The sequence below is a fragment of the Varroa destructor genome, unplaced genomic scaffold, assembly GCF_002443255.2.
Source record: "Varroa destructor unplaced genomic scaffold, Vdes_3.0 BEIS01000004.1, whole genome shotgun sequence".
NCBI classification, from domain to species: domain Eukaryota; kingdom Metazoa; phylum Arthropoda; class Arachnida; order Mesostigmata; family Varroidae; genus Varroa; species Varroa destructor.
This window is the reverse complement of record NW_019211457.1, coordinates 21,063,976-21,084,008: the sequence shown is the minus strand read 5'-3', so window position 1 is coordinate 21,084,008 and position 20,033 is coordinate 21,063,976. Positions and strand designations below refer to the sequence as shown.

General features: G+C 37.2%; 1 protein-coding gene across 3 annotated transcripts in view; it reads left to right on the top strand.

Moving 5' to 3' along the window:
* Window positions 1-1,513: 1,513 nt before the first annotated feature.
* Window positions 1,514-20,033, top strand: part of 7B2 (Secretogranin_V domain-containing protein 7B2) — a 37,707-nt gene continuing 19,187 nt past the window's right edge. Inside the window, exons 1-3 of one of the 3 annotated variants that reach the window (XR_015326237.1) lie at window positions 1,514-1,705; window positions 3,272-3,428; window positions 15,984-16,168. Coding sequence is in view for 1 of the 3 variants with exons in the window: in XM_022803630.2 (XP_022659365.1) it covers window positions 3,315-3,428; window positions 15,984-16,168 (299 nt within the window). In the remaining 2 variants the exon portion in view is untranslated. Of the gene's footprint in view, window positions 1,706-3,263; window positions 3,429-15,983; window positions 16,169-20,033 lie in introns of all 3 variants that reach the window. The other 2 variants (XR_002672993.2, XM_022803630.2) reach the window with 2 other exon arrangements.

Below are 20,033 nucleotides of genomic sequence, written 5' to 3'. Positions count from 1 at the left end.
TATCATATAGATTTATTCAGTGTTATGATTATGAAAATAGTTTGGCACGCGCCATTCAGAGCGACTTTCCAGCAACAAACGTTGATTTGTTTGTCATACGGTATTTTCCGCGAACTACATATAACGATGAAGGCTGGCCGTATTTTATGCTCCCGAAATCCGCCAATCAACCATTACACTTCAGTAAAAGCTAATTCTGGACAAGCGCTAAAAGTGCAACATACGAAAATGCATAGCCAAGCAGTGTCCTAGATGCAGGAGCTCGCTCTAAAGCATCGCCTGCCACTGAAAAACTTGCAGCAGTTTTTCAGGGAAACCCAAGTTGTTTCATTTCAACAATGACTGGCAAGGCAGATTGCCTATATCAAAGTTTTCCTCATTACGTCACTGCATTCTTTCGCATCATAATTTTACTCTGTAGACGTTTCCTTGTCAATGACAGATTTTTAAATAAAAGTTTAAGACTTTAAGACACTTTGCTCCGGAACTATGAGGTACCGTTTTGATTTTAGTCTCTGACCAGACGAGTTCTGAAGCACTTCTCCAACTATAAGAATTAAAACGATCTAATTTTTAACGCAAAAACCGATATTGTCTTTGGAGTTGTAAGCAACCAACGAGCGTTCAGTGCTCTTCTCTGTAAACGTGGTGAGTCGCATGGATATGATCTTGACCAGTGCACTGCCGCGCCAAGCTGAAGCCTTTGCCAGTAATTCCATATAGAGGGTAAAATTAAAACAGGCATAAGGCTGAAAAGCAGTACGTTTACATATCTAATTAGAAAAAGCAGATGCAATCAGTTAGGAGCAAGTACACTTATCTTAATTCTGCTTGCGCTGTAAGTATACTTTTCAAACTGCTCTCCTTACCTTTCCTAACTTTTGCGTCAATATTTCAACGTCCTTCAGCATATTAAAATATCATGTTAGATTACTAACCATATACAATCACTTGGCTTGTACATTAGCCATAATACATAGGTCATTCTGACGATATCAATCACTCCTCATGTATATATCATCTTAATACGTATCATAGACGCTTAGTAAATACGTTGGGCTGTAATATGTTCTACAGACTGCCGGTACTATTAAAATGATTGAATGAAGTTAATAATAGCCTTGAAGGGATGGCTTGTGTAACCGGTGGCAAACGTCCATTCGATTCGTAGTTATGTTAGGGAATAATTATTTGAATAAATGAAACGTATTCTGAACATGCGTGGCATAGACCTGATTGCCTTCACATAACCACGCCGTTAGTTATCCTTGCGGAAATATCCTAACGTTAAAATAGATGTAGCAATTTTACTTTGTGACATTAATCATACATCTTCATTGTAGTCATCGAGTCAGATAAAAGCTGTTTACTTTATCAATCTCCGGCGCAAGCGAACAATATGCGTAATAAAATACCGCTGCTGCAATTCGATACAATTCGAAAATTCAGCGCCATCACCAGTTTGCCGCGCTCGCGCTCCTTACGAGTCCCGAATGTTGTTGACGTCATCATAGGGCCCTTATCTTGTCGTGCCCAACACGGCACATTGGTTGTGCTCCCTTTCGGGAGAGCCTGGCCTGCTGCTTTTCTGCTTCCCTCCATCTTGGATCTCGTCCGGTGACCATTCTAAAGCAGGTCGAGCCGCACTCGCAAATATTCTAACGGACCTGAACACGGCATACCATCAAACAGCACATTGACATAGGTAAGTTATTTTAAACTATGTAGGCTTATTCGGCTAATTCATATGTAAACGCTATACCGATTGTCACTAGGGTTTGGGTTCTCTAAAGCCTATAGAGAACGGAAGTACCAGGGCGGGCTATACATTATGCAACATATGGACAGAACAAAACATGCAAGTACGTTTTGTTCCGTTTTTGGCCTACATGTTTCTATTTACTGTATGTCAAGGATAATTTACGCATAACAGTGATAATTAAATATCTTTAAATGATTTTGACGACAATGTCTAGTGGCAAAAAGGTGTCTAATCCTAAAGTATCCTGCGAGGTGGTAAACTACCGCAACGCCTTTTGTTCTTACTAAGCAAGAACTATCATTTACATGTTTTAAATACACGAAACCGTCATTACTCAGTATTGCATATCTCTTCCTGATGCTTAAGATACACCCCACACATACCCCTAGGGCTAATAAGTAGAATCGTTACCATTGCACCATTATCGAGGTCCCTTTAAAAAAAGTCCATCAAAAGATTAAATATTCGGCTTGCGTTTGTGGTTTTTGATAGGGCGATGCTTTCAACTTCTGCTCCAAAATAGCTCTAATTAAGCTAGTAGCATCTGTACGATTTCTTAGCATCTGACTTATTAGACGTGGAGCGTTACTGATAAGCTGGCTAGAAATCTTGACATTTCATTTACAGAAAACTAACTTGGATTCTGTTAAGGGGTAATATATTTAACCAAACGGTTCGTCTTTCGTGCAAAATATGTTGCATGACGGGTTGAAACGGAGATTACTAGCTTATTCTTACTATTACTTATTTTTGATTGATCATATCTCATAAAATTGGGACAAATTAGTACAGAAAATTTGTCATTTATAAATTCTTTTACCACAGAGGTCTCAGTCCTATTGCTTTTACGACAAAAGGTGGAGCTTGATTGAGTCTGTTCGCACGCCGATGGAGTGCACATATTATGAAGGAAAGTAGTATTAATCTAGGCTGATGATGCTGTTTCCTTTGATTTTAAACTTCACTCTATACCTCTTAGAGTTTCAATGTTACGTGTTGGAAACTAACGGGCAGCTGTAAGCCTGAGGTATTTCCTGCCTACCGCCCATCGATAAAATGAAGTGAACATCTTTTTACTTTAATTTAATAAAAGTTTTTTAAGTTACAAAATGGGGACCACTTTCGCAAATATGGTCTAGTTACTCCCTGAATGAATAAATAAAGGAAATCTGGGTCTGAGATGATAGAGTTTGGCAACATCGTATTTATGGCGACTGCTGCTGCTGCACCATCGCCAGCAGACAATTCCTGGAACATTTAGAAGGTTTCTTTGTATTATAATAGGTAATAGCTAACCTGCTACCCAGTATATATATATATATATATATACTGGGTAGCAGGTACGCGTGTATTTGCAATAAATGCATGAGAAACACCATGCGAAGGCATTGTTTTATGCTGGCAGCAAATAGGTCTTCCCAGCATCCGACATTATGCATACTCTATTGTAGTCTAAACTTGATTAAGGCATATTTAAAATAAATTATTTGTCTTGGTTAAGTGTTTTAGTTGACGTGAGGGTTCGGTATTGGTGATCGGTGATTAATCAACTATGGCGAGATCTCTGTTGCATTGCATGGGCATCACAATATTGCTTTTTGTGCTGACTCTCGGCGTCCAAAGCCAGCTGGATCCGTCTGACCTTGATGAAGCATTTTTTCAACAGGTAAATGTCTATAACATCTTAGAGAGCGACTATACCGAAGTGTCTGTACCAAAATAGCAATAAGACAGTTAACATAGGAGTTTATGTAACTACACTGGTAACCAAAGCTGTCATCAGTATTTTTGTTGAATAGAATATGTACATATGATACGGCTATTTCCCAAAAAAAAATTCTTTAATTAAAAGCATTTTGAGCTTTAATAGATGATTCAAGACTAGTTACACCTAATGCGTTATATTTCTCGAGTAATTTCACTGTCCCGAAACTGAGCCTGGTCTGCCCGATTTTATTTTTTAGAATACAATCAGTATTTTTATTAGCAACTATCAGTGAAACTTGCCCAAAGATCAGGATGTAGAGGAAAGATTTAGATCCTTTCCATGCGTTAAACTGCGAAACGAAGTGTGCTGACGCCCGGAGTAGAACCTAAACGACGACGTACGGTTCTTCGTGTGAAAAACGACGTTTCACCAGAATTCTAACAACAACTTAATTTATTGAGTATTCGCCGTCACTCTCTTTGACCTTCTTTTGTCTGTCTACCAATTTAAATGTTCTTTCTCGCCAGAAACTCTTAGATCTGATGTTAACACACCTGTCGAGCCAGGTTTAAAGACTCTTTTTGTTCTCCAATATGCGGTTACTAATTTCATTTACCATTGATTGAAGAAAATGATAGTCTGCTAGTGCGAGATCTGGAGAATATGGTAAGTGTAAAAAAACCGTCCGCCCAAGCTCTTGCAGGGTGGCCATCTCAATCCTTGTTTTGTGCGGCTTTGCATTGTCATGACTTTGCATTGTCTGTCGGATTTTTCTGTTGGATAGCCTCTTCCGGTCCGTGGAACTGGGCCATATACGGATCCGTGTTAACCGTTTTAATTTTTAGAAGTATTTTTTAGCGTGTAAAATCCTTCCAACCTCTTTAAACTGATATAATTGTCTACCTAGGATGGAGATCCGGGCTTGAGCTCATCTTCTCTGCTTTAGCACAACGTGAAGATATCACGTCTTTACGCTAGTGACAAGTCTATTATGTGGCTAGGCAGGCTAGATATTGAGAAATAATGAGAAGTTGTGTTCCTTTGTAATGTTCATTCAATTTATGGCATACCTGAGCTCCCATTTTTTAACTGAATGCGGTGAACCTAAAATGCTTCTCGATAACTAGATGGCTGCAATTTACTTTCTGGCTTGATTCAAGAATTGTTTGGCGGCTGTACTCCTTCAAACGTACTTTCAATTGATCCTCATCGATCTCGGATGGCTATCAGGAGTATCCTTCAGTTTTAAGATGCCATTGTTAAACTTTGCAAACCAGTGTTGAGCAGTCCTCTCAGTTATAGAGTCCTCGCTACATACGACATATATATCTCCGTTGCTTTAGCAGATGTTTAACTGCGGTAAAAGGCGAAATAGGGTAGGTGTCAAAAATGCACTTCATTTTTATCTGTAGTTTTCGTTTTCGGAGCACGAACCCAATCTAAAATTCCATTCACTGCATAACGAAGTTACAACTTATAGAAGAAAAAGAACACGTTTAAATGGTGTAAGGAAGTAAACTGACAGCGGAGAGGTGAAAGGGTAAGGAAATATTGAAAATAAATAACAAATGCTCGTGTTCCAATCTAGTACTCAAATGGTAGAACATCTTCAAACTGTTCTAATTCATTTCATTCTTGCATATAATATTTTTTGCAAAGAGTATTATTTTCGCTAGTATTCTGTAACATACTTCTCAACGCGATTTCTCCCAGAAATCGGCGTATGTTATCTTATCTATCATATGCATCGGAAATTGTACATCAGCACGCTTAACACATTTCTTCTTTAATAATCAATACGCTGATGTTAGCGCCGACTGATACTACCGCCACATTGGTACTGCCGCTGCTGATTTCGTTACTGATAATAAACAGTTAGATCTTCAATAAGAAAGACAGATTTCTGTGCCAGCTCGTGAACAACGCTGATTCTACGCCGCAGATTAAATATCCGTAGCTCCTAACACAGAGAGAGCCTTTATAGTCCAAAAAAGAACATTAGCGTGTCGTATCTCTGTCATTCATCAAAGCTGTTCCCGGTGAAAACTGCGGGATTACTATTATCATTCATATGGTCCTGATAATATTCTTAGCCATCGTGTTACTTGAGGCCGTAACTACTATTAAATATGGTTCTTGAAATGGGGGTATTGAGCGCTAAGTTAACGTGACATCAGCAAGTGAGTATGAACGAATAAAAAAATAATGTAGGCAGACATAGGCAAATCTTTTCAACGATGTTTCGAATGTAGTAGACCAGCATATGGGACCAGCTCAACAGCTATTGAAGAATTCTTCTTTCGTGTAAGTTAAATCAGCTAGAGTAGCATGATATTTGTAGATTTACGTAGGATTGAATTAGCATAATTCAAACTCTGATTGAATTGATCTAGTTACGAATCTATTTTTGTCTAGTTTTATGATTTTGAAGGTAGCACCGTACGACTTCTGGTTTTAGCAAACAAAACTTATCTATTGTTTATTCATAATTTTTCTACAGCTGTCTCCTTCCCCTCAGAGTCCAAAGCTGTTGATAATCCACGCTTCGATATAATCTCGAGAGAAAAGCTCCCGAAGATGTGAGCCCCCCAATTTGTTAAGCTAAAAGTATAACTTGCTGACCTTTTTCTGTGTCTTTGCCTTGTAAACGATTACCAAATTCAGAAATTCTGAGTTATAGATATAGTATGTTCCACAAAGCTATGTTCACCTGATATTTTATGAGCGCGCCTACGAACCGAAAACGACTCAGCGGCTCCTTGAAGTATTTCTTTTCGAATTTCAGAGAAGCCTTATGTGGTTACTTAAGAAATTTTTTCATTGTATCTTCAAGCTTAATCTTCGATCTTGGCGACGGCTAGTATCGTTTTGACTTTCCGTACGTAGAGTAATCACACTCATCCAGCTACCTAGACGGATCTGTATGAACGTTATTCTAATCTATATAGTAATAGAGTCGTAAATAATAGGTAAAAAGCTAATAACAAACATTTAAGAAACTAATACACTTATCCGAACGTTGTATGGTGAAAACTAGTTAAGAAAATGTTTCCGTGTACTTAAGCCATTTGGTATGTGTATCTAACAACCTAAACCACCTTGAGAACTGGTAGTACATGACAAGCTAAAAGTTTGAATTTTTTTCGTCCTTCTCGCTTTTATATATAAACAAGTGAAGGCTAGCAGTCTGTCCAGGGATAAACACAGTTGCGTTTTGCTGTTAGGACAATATATACAGAATACAAAAGCAGTACCTGCTTTTAGTAAAAACATACATCGTAATGGTACAAGACAGGCACTTTGCAAGTGTCGCACAGAATACACACCATAATTTTAGTTGATGAGAATAATATTGAGATGATTAATCGAGAAATTCGACAAAACTGGTTTACTTATAAGTAAAATGAGGCCAAAAATGCCACAGACCGGATGACTAAATCATAACATTGTAAAATATGGAGCAATCTGGATGCTGATCCAACGATCGTAGCATGACGTCGTACCCAACAACTCAACCTATTGAGGAGCACTTTACGACCCGCTTTAAAGCAAAAATGGCATTTTTCTCCGTATAAAGTACAGTTAATTTAGTAACTAGAAACTCAGAATTATCACAAGCATAGTTTATCCGCCGATTACATGTCGAAAGCGAAGCATGCGCCTTTTTTTTAACATATCTTCCGTTATGAAGCTAATTTTCAACTGCATGTCTAGGTAAATAATTGTCGCATCTGAGGCTCGCAAAATTCAATAGTGGGTGTTTAGCAACAACTTCTCTCAGCAAAAGCCACTGTATGATATGACTTGTGAAGCAAAGGTATCACTAGGCTCATTTTCCTCGAACGTGACTTCGAAACGATAGCAGATCTTGCAAACAGTCAATGGCGAGCTTTATCTTAATATAATGCAAATCTTTCTGTGGACAGAAACAAACGCAAACAACCTTTGATTTTATAAAGATTAACCAAATTGCCAGAACACACTGGAAACAATCAGCTTGAAACAATGTTTTCAAGTCAACTGAGCTTATTAAGCCGCTGCGAGATCTAGTAATGAAAAATCTATAATCCAAAGTACTGCATTTATAAAGTGTTAAAGTCACAAAGTTACATAAGACGGACCACTTTATACATGACATTTGGTTCTCTGTATAATACGAATTAAGCCCTCTGGGCCAAGCTAACGCTGGAACACAATTACGCACAGAACCTTGGCTTTTGTTTTCTATTCCAGGACGATTCCACGTTAAAATTAGAGAGGGCTTTTTATCATATACTGTCATATATATTCTGTATTGTAATGGCCGTGAAAGTAAATAGATGGTTATTAGTTCCGAAGCAGTTGCGGTATAAAAACCGTAACAAATAGCCGATATGTTGTCAGTCTCAAGCCAACGGCCTCGTCCTTCACAATATCGTTTTTCGCTTAAACATTGGTTATCCATGCTCGATTTTCTAGGGACAATTCCCGACAGAGGCTTGTCACCTTTATTCAGCCGCTTGTAGCGGCGTCAGGTCGTGCTCTGTGTTGTCGCCGGTTTGGACGCGGACGTTTAGCCTCTTTGATTATGTGCAAAGAAGCCAATAAGTGTGTGTGATTGGAGCGATTAGATACCGCTTTAGTTGAATGTATCCTAAATATTTGTTTTTGTTGAGAAGAGACAAATCTTGATATACACATGAACAGCACATTTATTTGGAGGGCACAGTTGAATGCAGTTGATTCAGTCAGACAGCTGAGATGACCAGCGCATCAAAAACGAAGCCACTAATACTGTCCTATGAGAATATCCGCCTTTTGCTCTTTGCAGTAGGGTGACAATCGGCAACGAAGCTGCTGAAGGACGAACGGTTATCTGCTAGAATGACTCTCCATAATGGCCCGACGCTCCGGCTGGTTACCAGCCTATGCTATTAAAGGAGAAAAATCATCATTTGTGAATACGTTTTCATTTAGCGCAAGAATACCTCACTTCTGAAACTCTCTAATAACACTTTATGCCTCTAATATTACTATAGTAAATGACTTTTTGTACGTATTTTTTCAATCGAGCTTTATCGCAAATTGTGATCCTTTTACCGTAAATAATAATAAAGTTCTGTTGAGTTGCACGAATCAAGTCTCGATTACGCTAAAGACTGTCACGTCTAGGGGTCGTTCGAGCAGTATAGTGGAAGTGTAATGATAGGCCGTTCTCTAAAGCCAATTTAATAGCACTTAGGCTGGCGTGAGTCTCAGACCCGAGAAAAGTTGCACATATATTGGTTTATTGGGACATATATACGCGCTCACAACGACGATTCATATTCAGAGGTGATCCTGACTCTTTTAGTTTTCCTGTATAATAAACAACTGACGACATTTTGTTTTATAACAACTCGAAATGATACCGGCCCATACAGCCCCAAAGTGATCATGTAATCTTACTCAAACTAATGATTTCTATGAAACGTAGCTGGCTTTCAGTTTAGCATTGAAAATGTTACTTTGGAGCAGGGGAAACTGTGGAGATGGTTATTTTGTTTATATTATTATTCAGTAGAGTTTATTGAAATGCAAACTGTCTTATATAATCTCAGCATTTCTTAATTGCTCAAAAATCTGCATAAAATTTCTGATTCGTGCACTTTTAGAACTTCTTGAAACCTAAAAAATTGTATTAGAATTCCAAGTCGACGTTCCTTGGTTAAAAAACGGAACCGCTTGTATAACCCCCGTTTCACACAGCCTTTCTCTCTTTCATATATTGTTTATATATTTTAAGTAGTCAAAAAAGTATCGATGTTTTTGAAGTCGAAGTTTAAATAAATATCTTTTTAAATTTTCAATTGATACTACTAAACTAAACACGCGCCATTTTGATCGATGCTTTCCTGCTATTTTTCTGGTAATACCATAGTCACATAACCATATAACTTCTATGGCTCTGGATGAGGATATGTGACGAGTGACTTTTGCATATCTGCATTGAAGCAAAGTTAACATCATTAAAGCAGATGTGGAGAGACTAGAGCGGATAGTAGTCTGACGGTGCGAGATTCAGATGAATTAAAATCTACCATCCAGGTTTTCTTAATTTTTGGCGAGAAGCTGTAAATGTATGCGGTCATGCATTATCCTTATGGAGGATGGCGTCCCTTCTACTCACTCTTTCCAGTCTCTATTTTCAATGGCTTGTTGTAATCTTGTTATATGTTGACAGCAAAGGCTGGAACCGATTGTTTTGTTCTGCGGCAGAGCTCACAATAGACGTTCCTCTCCAATACCGACAAACATTACATGCTTTGACGTCAGTTCGCGCTTTTACAAATAGTGGAGCACATTTTTTTGCATACTCTGTATATGATCAATTTTTCACCACTTAAGATAAACCGTCTAGGGTCGGTCCCATTTTGTTGGGTATATATAGAGCTAGATGTAAATATAATCGAGTAAATGCTTTAGCACCAGTTTGTGTGCCACCCAAACATTAAGCTTCTTTTCGTAACTAGTTTTTCCCAAAAAGTTTTAAGCTGTTTGGTGATGGATGTTTAGTTCTTTGACGATGTCATGACCAATTATAGATGTCGGTCTGGTTCAGCTTTTGCAATAAGCTCATCAACCTTTTTTGTAATTGGCCTACCACTAAGAAAACGTTTCGACACCGAAATTTCCAGAACGAAAGCGACAGAACTATCTTTACACCGTTTCTTCCGTTTATGTATCTGGAGCAGAAACAACACATCGTTTATGGGTCTGGACCGCATTTGTGCCTTGACCCAATAGGATTGTAAAATATAGAGATTTTTACAGAAACTTTTATTATTTCCTCTATATTATCATTCATATTTAGGGCGCTTTATCTTATGGCTTAACGAAGGCAATTCAAAAATACTTAGTACGTCTACTACTCTCAAATTTTAGCCTGCAAGTAATGCCAACGCCGACGCAATTTATATTATTAGATATATATGACTTTTAAGTTATTTAGAGAGAAATACCGTCACTCCTTTTTACACAACTCAATAAGGTAAGGAATCTGAAGGCGGACCGAAGTTGCTTATGAAAATGTGTATTAACAAAAAAAAATTTTAGCATGTGCTAGAAGTGTCATTCCCGATGATCATTTTTACTCAATATATCAACCACTCATAATGGTTATTGTTTCAATTTGAGACCTAATCCACTCACTAGTTATTTTCAAAATATTTCTTCATAATCCGCAAATAACTTCATGATAGTGATGGTGCGTCGCACGATATTGACTACCCTGAACGTTAATGTTATATAAGAATACATTACATACGGAAAATTTTAGTGGAATTAAGTTTTGGACTGATAGCTGGCCAAAATTTCAAAAATGCAGCTGCTTAAACCCGCGAAAATATTCAAAAAGATAAAAAAAATCCAAGAGGTCTCAAACAAACTAACCTTTGAGCTTATTTAGACAACTGGGTTGGCAATATATATTTTGACTTTTAAAACAATCAGTAGTTTCTATATTAAAAAAATCGAATTATATCAAAATTGACTTTTTGAGCCTTTCTGATACATTTTTAAGCCCTTTAAATCCAAACTGTATTGAGGGACTTCCAGTTTGCCTCACGAAAATCTTTGTTATCTTTTTCAGAAGAAGCATAAAAACTAGCGAGAATATTAACAGTCAATTTCGAACAAAAAGGAATCTTTTAATTTTAACGGGGGTTTGTCCCGTTGTGTTGTGAATATACTGCATTACAGTTGATTTTCGCTTAAACTGCAAAAACCATACACTGGTTTCCTCGATAGGTTCATTGTTTTATTTTAGGAAGGGATGGGTTTCTTCTAGTGCTAAATATGGTGGATGAACAAATGTTTACCGCAGCAAACAGTCCGACAAACTTTATCCGAATTTAAATACCTCGTTTCAGAATCCTCTAGATTCTAACTCGGGCTTAGCCATATTTCGTTTCGTGCTGCGAGACAAACGTCTGAAGCAGTGTTTGACGGCAGTACCGGACGTGAAGGCCGAAACTTTGAATTAAAAATTAGGAGATAAGGAAGGGCTTTTTTCTAATCTTTCCTCTCCCGTTTATCTTTCTGCTGTGTGTTTTCCTCTATATTCCGTTTGAGACTGGTCTCTTCCTTACAAGTCATTCGTGCTTTTATTACACAGTCAGAGGAGTTTCAACTAGTTCAAACTTCAGAGACAGGCTCCATGAAAAAAAAAGTGCATTTTGATATTTACTTTATTTTGCTATCTACGGAGGTTGAAAAGCAGCGGAAACATTCCGTAATACGTGTGCCGCGTACAGGAACGACTCCATGACTGAGAGGATCTTTCGAGAGGGTTTGCTTTGTCTAAATACGGGATCTTTAATCTGGAGGATGTACCTCACTTCGGTTGGACATCAAAGTCGATGAGGGTTTTGAATGGCAAACGTACAGCAGCTAGCCGAGAAAATTTGTTGCGAGCCTGAGCCTACTATAAGTTATTTTAAATGTATGAAATTGTTTTAGAAGTTCAGAAGCGCGGTAGCCTAGGTGAAGCGCATAAGAAAACACCACTCTTCATTGACCCTTAACGTTTCAGCCGGCACCGGTTGATACGCAAGCGTAGAGTTTTTGCATAGAATTGCAACGGGTCGCGAAAAGTAAGATTTCACGTCGATATAAAGCAGCGAGAGGAGTGGGCAGTTCCAGAAGATATATTTAAAGCCAGAGTTAAGCCAGATCACCATCCAAAAAAGATCATGATTTGCGTTTGATGGAAAAGCATAATAGGCTGGGAAATGTTAAAGGTAATAAGGCGATCAGGAAAGACTTATATGTGGTTTAGTTGGCATTTATTGAACGGGCTGTGTAACAAAAAAAAACCCGATAGGCGAATCAAACTCATCCTTCTCGACGATAGTGCCGAACCGTAGGACGCAAATATTGGCTGGATGAATTTTTAAGCACCAAAGCTAAATATATGTGGCGAAACGAAATTAATTAATTGGTTAATAGGTACATGAACGAGTATATGATAGGTAAATTTGTTGCTAGAATTCGAGTAAAGCGCTGCGTGTCTTGTTACATGAAAAACAATTCTTACTTTTCATATATGCATACTAACATGACAAACCTTAATCTCATAATTCAAGACAATGCTGTTTCATAATGATGCGACATTTCATAAGACTTTTTTATGTGTTCGAAATGCGTTTGAAAACCGCTCTTTTACCCTTTAAAATCTGAGACCGTTCATTTGAATATCATCAATTGGGATTTTAGCGAATATAAGTTCCGTCACGGAACTGCAGCGGCGGGAACAGTTCGCCGCATGTATGTTATATTCGGTGAAAATTCTACCACTAGAAACACCGCGATCTGGAAATTTGAACCTAAAGATGAATCCCGTGGAAGACCCCTCTGAGGGTAAATAACGAAAGTTTGAAGTTGTGGTCGAAGCCGACTCATTTCAAAATGCACGAGTGTTACCTCTTCGGTTTGGTGTATGTAGAAGTAGCTATTGGATACGTGGATGCCGCACGTTTTGAACGAAGAAACAGGCACATAGACGCTTCGTCTCCTTGTTCTCACGCTGTTCAACAACCCACTGTATTGATTTTTTTGCAGTTATGATAAAAAAATGGATACTCTACGGCAATTGCAAACGGTCACATCAGTAAGTGGATGCAACTGAAGCGGCGGGACTCCACTTTAAAACAGATGTATCCTTATGGTGTCTGTTTGATGACCTGATGCAGGTGTTCTTTTCTACAGCTTCGCGAGTTTTGATTAACAGCCAAGTTTAATGGACAAAGAAAACCCATTCTTATTACACAACAGTGCTTGATCTTACACCACAACCGCGGTGGCAGCGACTGGAGGCGCTCTATTAATTATTATGTCCTCCCACAAATTACAATCCTTCCCAAAATTTAGACAATTTCTTAATAAGAAAATTATTCATATTTCAGCATGATGTAGAAATTGTTTTTCGAGATTTCATAGACTTTTCATAGACTAGAGAATGACCTAATATTATCGAACAAAATATACAATGAGCACTCGAAGTAAGCTGTTCGCCTGAAACTTGAATACTCCTAGGACATCCAATTTTATATGTTTTTGTTAACAGCACTCCACAACATATAAAACGGCTATGTAATTCCAGAGTCAAGTAATTGAAACTGGATAACAGCTTTAACACGTTATCATATTCGTGCATCATATAGAAGCTTGATCATTTCAGTCTCTTTGAACTTCGAGATAAGGCAGGTAGGCGGCAACCATAGATAATCCGTTTAACTATTGTATTGCCAATAAACACACTACTATATTATAACTTGTTACTCCGATGCTGTCGAAAGCTAGTTATTATTGATACATCCGGAAAATGAAAATAAATTATAGATAACAAATCTAATGCGTTACCTTATGAACCATGGATCATTAGCCGAGCTCAGAGACCGTATATACCACAAAAAAAAAGGCTCAAATATGGTTTTAGCTATTGGATTAATGACTATTAAATTCATTGAAGAGTTTTATTGCTCTTTTAGATCCGATCAGGGCGGTGTGATGACTGTTCAGTTCCATACATGAACGATTAATTATTTTTAATAGAAGAAAAGCGTTAAAAAGAAAATTTTAAAAATATAAGTTACAACACTCAGGTTTTGGCTTAGTTACTCAAGCAATTTACGGTTATTGAATAAGTATAGTTTACATTAAAAAGGAGGTTTCAGTTACGAGTGACTTAAACCTCAAGCTGGCAATATACTATGAAACCCCTAATACCAAGCTTTTATCTACTCTATAATCTTGGTTTCACAATGTTTGTTTTATTTTGACTAAACATAAACAGCACTTCCAATTTCGTACTGAATAGAGAACGTAATTTTTCTTCATTCTAGTCACGGCATTCGACCGATGTCCGTGCGGGAGCTCAACCCATGAAAAAACGTGGTCTAAAAGCCATTTCTATAAGCTGGATATTCTAAATACGGATGAATTTGCTAGTTATCGAAAGAAAAAATTAATCATCCGTAAACGCTTGTTATGCTATTGAATCGCCATCTGTAGTCTACGAGCAAAAAATGGGTTTCAATTAAACAATAAAATCAATAAACGCCTTCCGTAATCGATGTAACGGATACACGCCGACGTAAAGAAGAAAAATCCAGATATTAGGCTGTCTAGGGCTAACATCTAGTTTAACCTGCATTTTGAAATACTTTTACGAACTAACTCATCACTTCCCTTCAAGTTGTCGTGGTCTGCGCCGTTTAAATAAAAGTTTTATTTAAACGCGCCGTTTAAACGTGGACATGAGAAACTCGCTTAGGTACAGCCGCTACAGTTCTCTTTCTCGTCCTAGCACTGAAAGCACACTTGCTTACAACTCAAGTACCTGTGAATTGGACATAGAAACACTTCATTTCCATCTAGGAGGCAGCCGTTTGAAGCGATGCTTCAAGGTATCGCAAATTTTAAGCATTTCGAATTTCCTCCGCCACCCTATACATTCTTCTTGTCAACTCCATTACTTTTCAGTAAGCTTGGTCGAGATTTTGACAAATATAAATAGTGCGAATTTCCCTGACTTTTTCCTGAGCTGTTGCCATTATTTAGCTATGCTTGCGTTTGTGTCGTTAAAATGTTTTATATACAATCAGCAGCAATAGCAGGTAACATTTCCGCCCATTATAGCAAATACTGCGGTACACCTTATTTGGGTTAGTTCACACCTAGTGATCTTTAGCTTAGAACGCTTGGCTTTTCAAGCATACAGCATGTTCTACTTATGGTCCATTTGCAGTAGATTTAGCAATTGCAAACAAGCAGCATTATGATGCCATCATATTAAAATAATAAACACATCCTGGTAATCCTAATATGATTTGAATATAAATATCTGTGAACTTTTCTACTTCTTTGTTTCGTTTCTACTTTTGTTTTCATTGTAGATTAAGTCTCTTCTGAACCGTATATATCAGTCCTTTTAGAATGCATTGCGAACAAGTTTTTTTAAAAAAGCATTCCAATTTTTTTCTAGAAATTTCCCAAGAATGCTGGAAGGCACAGATCAGTTAAGACAAGAAACAGAGTGACTTCATGCCATAAAAAAATTATCCTTTTGTTAAATAGTCCACTTTCTTAAAAATGATGATGGCGCACATCATAGGATCGTCAATCACACTTATTATGGGAAAATAAACTATTAAATTTTTATATAGTGGAATATATCATCATCTTTTAAGAGTGACCTACTTCAATACGAAAGAAAAGTTTTTAATGGTGACAATATATCAGACATGTTAATATCAATAATGGGAAAATACCATGAACACATTAAATTTGTTATTTTTTGCCTATGATCTATTGGCCTATATCTTGAATAAAACTGGCTTCGTGAAGCCAGAACTTAGTCAGGTCTCAGATATAACTTTATTTCAAGCCCAAACAGTGATTGATTCCGAGTCCGCCATCATTCATATACATCATGTGTTATTAAACTCAGATCTTTTATAACGCCGCCTTTATCGATTTTCGTAATTATTACAGCTACTCGATGAGATAGTTGTGAGCGAAAAGACAGCTCATCTCCAAGAGGCATTAGTCGATGAGGCTCGTCAGAAGCAGGAAAGTGCCAGGCAGGCGGAAGAAACTGATTTAGAAGATTCTGAAAAAATGGTTCGATACCGCAAGGAGGGCCAAATCTCTGTTTATAATTACGGGCCGTCAATCAGGTATATGCACACGCGCAACAAGATTAGAGGTATTATAACCAATCCAACATGGATAGGATCAATAAGTTATAGTATTTTTTCCCTTATAGCTAAACCAAGTGCAATAGATGTGTCTGTTCTATTTAGGCAGAAAAGGCGGGATGGTCTTATGGAGATTGAACCCAAATTTCATAGTTATTTTGTTCTCAACAGTTTTAGAAGGATATTAAGATAATTTTTCAGGTTTCTGAGGGAACAGGTTTTTAAAAATATGGTTGTTTTCGAAGCTACCTGGGGGATCGATTATTTCGCTGGAAAAGCTTTACCAGAAAAAAATGTGTAGAAATCATAGTTAATACTATAGTTTTCTCGTTTGATAATCCCCAAGAAACTATAAAAGGATTGGTTGGGCATGCGCGTTGCAAGAAGCGACAACTCTACAGAGTACCACCTAGGATCGCTAGGAAGCTATAACACGCCGGCCTACACTTTACTCTTTTTTCGATTCTATTTTTTTTCTACGAGATATGGATGACTTTTTGCACAAAACTGTCTATTTCAGCATAGCATTTTGTTTTAAAAAATAAGAAGGAAATGTAAGCGAAGAGCAAAAAAAGAAAGGAAGTTTTATACATTAAGAAATAAAATTAAACAAAAAATCGAAGAAACTGGAATTCGATTTCAGAGATACTTTAAAGTGTATAGGGTATACAACATATGTATCGTATCAGAGTTGATCTACTTAAAAGAAAGAGAAAAAGGACAATAAAAAAAAAAACATTTTTTGCTTTAAAGTTCAAACTAAGGCAGATTTTCAGGCGACTCCTTTTACATTTATAATGAAATGTAAAAGTTCCTAGATGGATATCACTTCCGTGTTATTGCTAATTATTTTTGTCATAAGCTAGTTTTCACAAAAGACGGCGATGCTTGAACGAATCGTCGCTGAGAACCATATGGCCGCATTTCACTTCATGTTACGCTTATTAATAACGGGATTCGATGGATAATTTTCATGCTGATTATAACTTCTGCAAGGTACATGTAGTCTTAATTACAGTTTTTGTCAAACTCGGTAGGTAGCTGGAAGTAATGTTTTTTTTTTACTAAAGTCCTCGATACGCAGATTTTCGGAAATTGTTTACCCATCACGGCGAGAAATACCAATTTAGGCTGCGGATACTTACGAAAACATTACCGGAGGTTCACTTTATTCCTATCAGACCATGAAAGTTTGCGACTTGTGTTAACTGATCCGTCTTTGAAGATTAGTAATGCTCACGCATAATGGAAAGCTTCTTATATGCGATCTTGTGATCATTTTGGATTACAAAAAGTTGTCTCTAGTTTAACCTTTGAATGAATGTACATCCAAAGTGCGATTATTTCAAGATTCTTTAAAATGAAAATCATATTTGAGACAAGAAACTCGCAGATACATAAAGTAACGAATCGAAATTGCTATAGCATAATAAATCGGAAATTAACAACTAAAAAATGAATATAATTTTTGCTAACCTCAGTAAATTTAGAAACATTTGTCGGAAAAACATTATAAAACATAGCTTATAGAAAATACACATTAACAAACAATATATCAAATATTGAAATACGAAATCCACATTATATTCGCATTTTCAGTGAACATTCAAATTTTCAATAGTCCTTAAATTCTGACTTTCTAAAGTCAGCGTTAGTCGGTTTTGTGGCTTTTTTTTATAATCAGTTGTTAATCGGTATAATATCGACGGTTCTGAAATGTAATGTATGAGACGTAGAGATCAGTCCACATGCTTGTAAAACGGACAAAAGCGTCTCAGCAATATATGATATTAAGCCATTAGCAAACGACGAATTGGAATAAGAAATTCCCAGATGCAAACCGCAAAGGCACGCACGTAGACTTAGTTAGCTCTTTGACAGGTCGTTCTGATTCCCTCTGGCATGAAACTTTGCTTACTAATTAGTGATGTTTAAGCAGAGGAGTCTAATACATTTATCATTTATTGGCGAAATTCAGCAGCGGATTGGCCTAATAGAGACAGAACAAAGTTAGTACTTATAAGTAAAAGTACCCCTACTGAACATCACTTAAGCCCGCATAGAATTTCCAGATATAGCTGGCGTTTACAGCGTGCTTTTACGAATCTGGAGATACACAAGGTGTGTGTAGGCATTTTGTGGCTATGATTTTATATTAGACGAAAAAAGCTTGCTTTAGAAAACTAGTACCACAGACTGACGACCAATCTTGATAATAGTTTAAAAATTATTTTTGTTCGTCTATGATCTCTTGTAGAACAATAGACAAAGAAAATTGCACGTAAACAATAAAAAAAGACCCTTAAACATCAACGTACGTGTCATGGTTGTCCCTTCCAATAATGTGTAGATAAATAAAATCCTAGGTAAAACTTGAATGTTTAGTTACTAACCTATACGTTGTAACAGTAATACGTAACTCTCCCACTGAACATATCTACTCATACAAAACTATTTTCAAAATAATCAAAGCAAACTATTTTTTAAACCGACCAAACTACCAGAAGTCATATCCAAGCATTTATGGCACTAATTAAATTAAACTGGAGCAGCAAGCAACTATCCCGAAGCAACCGAACTGGAATATGTAAGTCCGAAATATCCCCTTGTTAATCGAACAATATTTTTAGAAAATGAATTTTTGTTACTCCTAGGGTGAATAACTTATACTTCGAAAAATACGATGAATTTATTCTCTAAGTATATGAAAAAGTCGTTTGGCAAAAGCTTAATTCCCTTGTTTCAACACAACTTTTTTAGGCATTCCTGGTAGTTTTAGATGATAAAGACACAGATAAACATCAGTGCCCTACTAGCATTACGTAGCAAGGCGCGGCTAAAGCTAGAGAACCACCAGGAAACACTGAATTTTAGGATTAACGGTTGCAACCTCGCACGGTAGATGGAAATTGACGCGGTATTGTACTTGCAAATTTATTACTAAGATTCGTTCACATTGGCTTTCTGAGTAAGTTTGCTAAAAGTAGTTAATGTATCGTGAAATTATAAAGAGGCATTCGTGGGAAAAGTCTGACAGAGGACCACTTCGCTGATGTACCAGTAGAGTACTTATGGAATCTTAGAATGATACCGAAGTCTCGTAGTCTCTATACAGTAACGGCAGTCTTGTAAAAGGGAAATGATCACACTAATAAAACTCGTCAAAAAGATACAGATCAGAGATTTGTATTGGCAGTTTCTCTATTTCCTTTGCGATGATGTATGATTTTATATACATAAATAAAGAAGATAGATTATAAAATCGGATAGGACATCATGTGATGAGACTTCGTGGCCGTTTATATAGAATGAATTTAGCTTGTTCAGGAGCACATGATGTTGCCTCACAGCTCGCGCCATAATAATAACCAGTTGACGAGAGCAGAAAGAGTATAACGTTACAGAAAGACAATATTGGATTTGTCTAAGAAAATGGCGCCTCATTGAGTAGGATTGACTAGGAACCAAATTTTTGCCATACCTAGCTTGGGTGTTCTGCTGCTTCGACTGTTAGTTCTATCTGTCAGCTGCTGCTGGACGCAGCAGAAAAAGCAAAGACCCGGTGGCCATATTGTCGAGGCTTCTTAACAGTGCTATTATGATGCAGTGTAGGATCTCTTGTCCTTTATGACAACTTGGTTTATCGCGGTAGTGCCTGGTACAGACTAGAATACCAACCGATGGCCGTATCATTATGCACGGCTGCTAACATGAATCAACCATTCCAAGCCGGAGAAGAAAAGAACAACATTTAAGCAGATATAGAAGAAGTAAAATCGGCAAGAAAAATGCACAGAAAGAGGATTTGGATATAATATTGATAGAAGACCAATGTTTTGCTTAT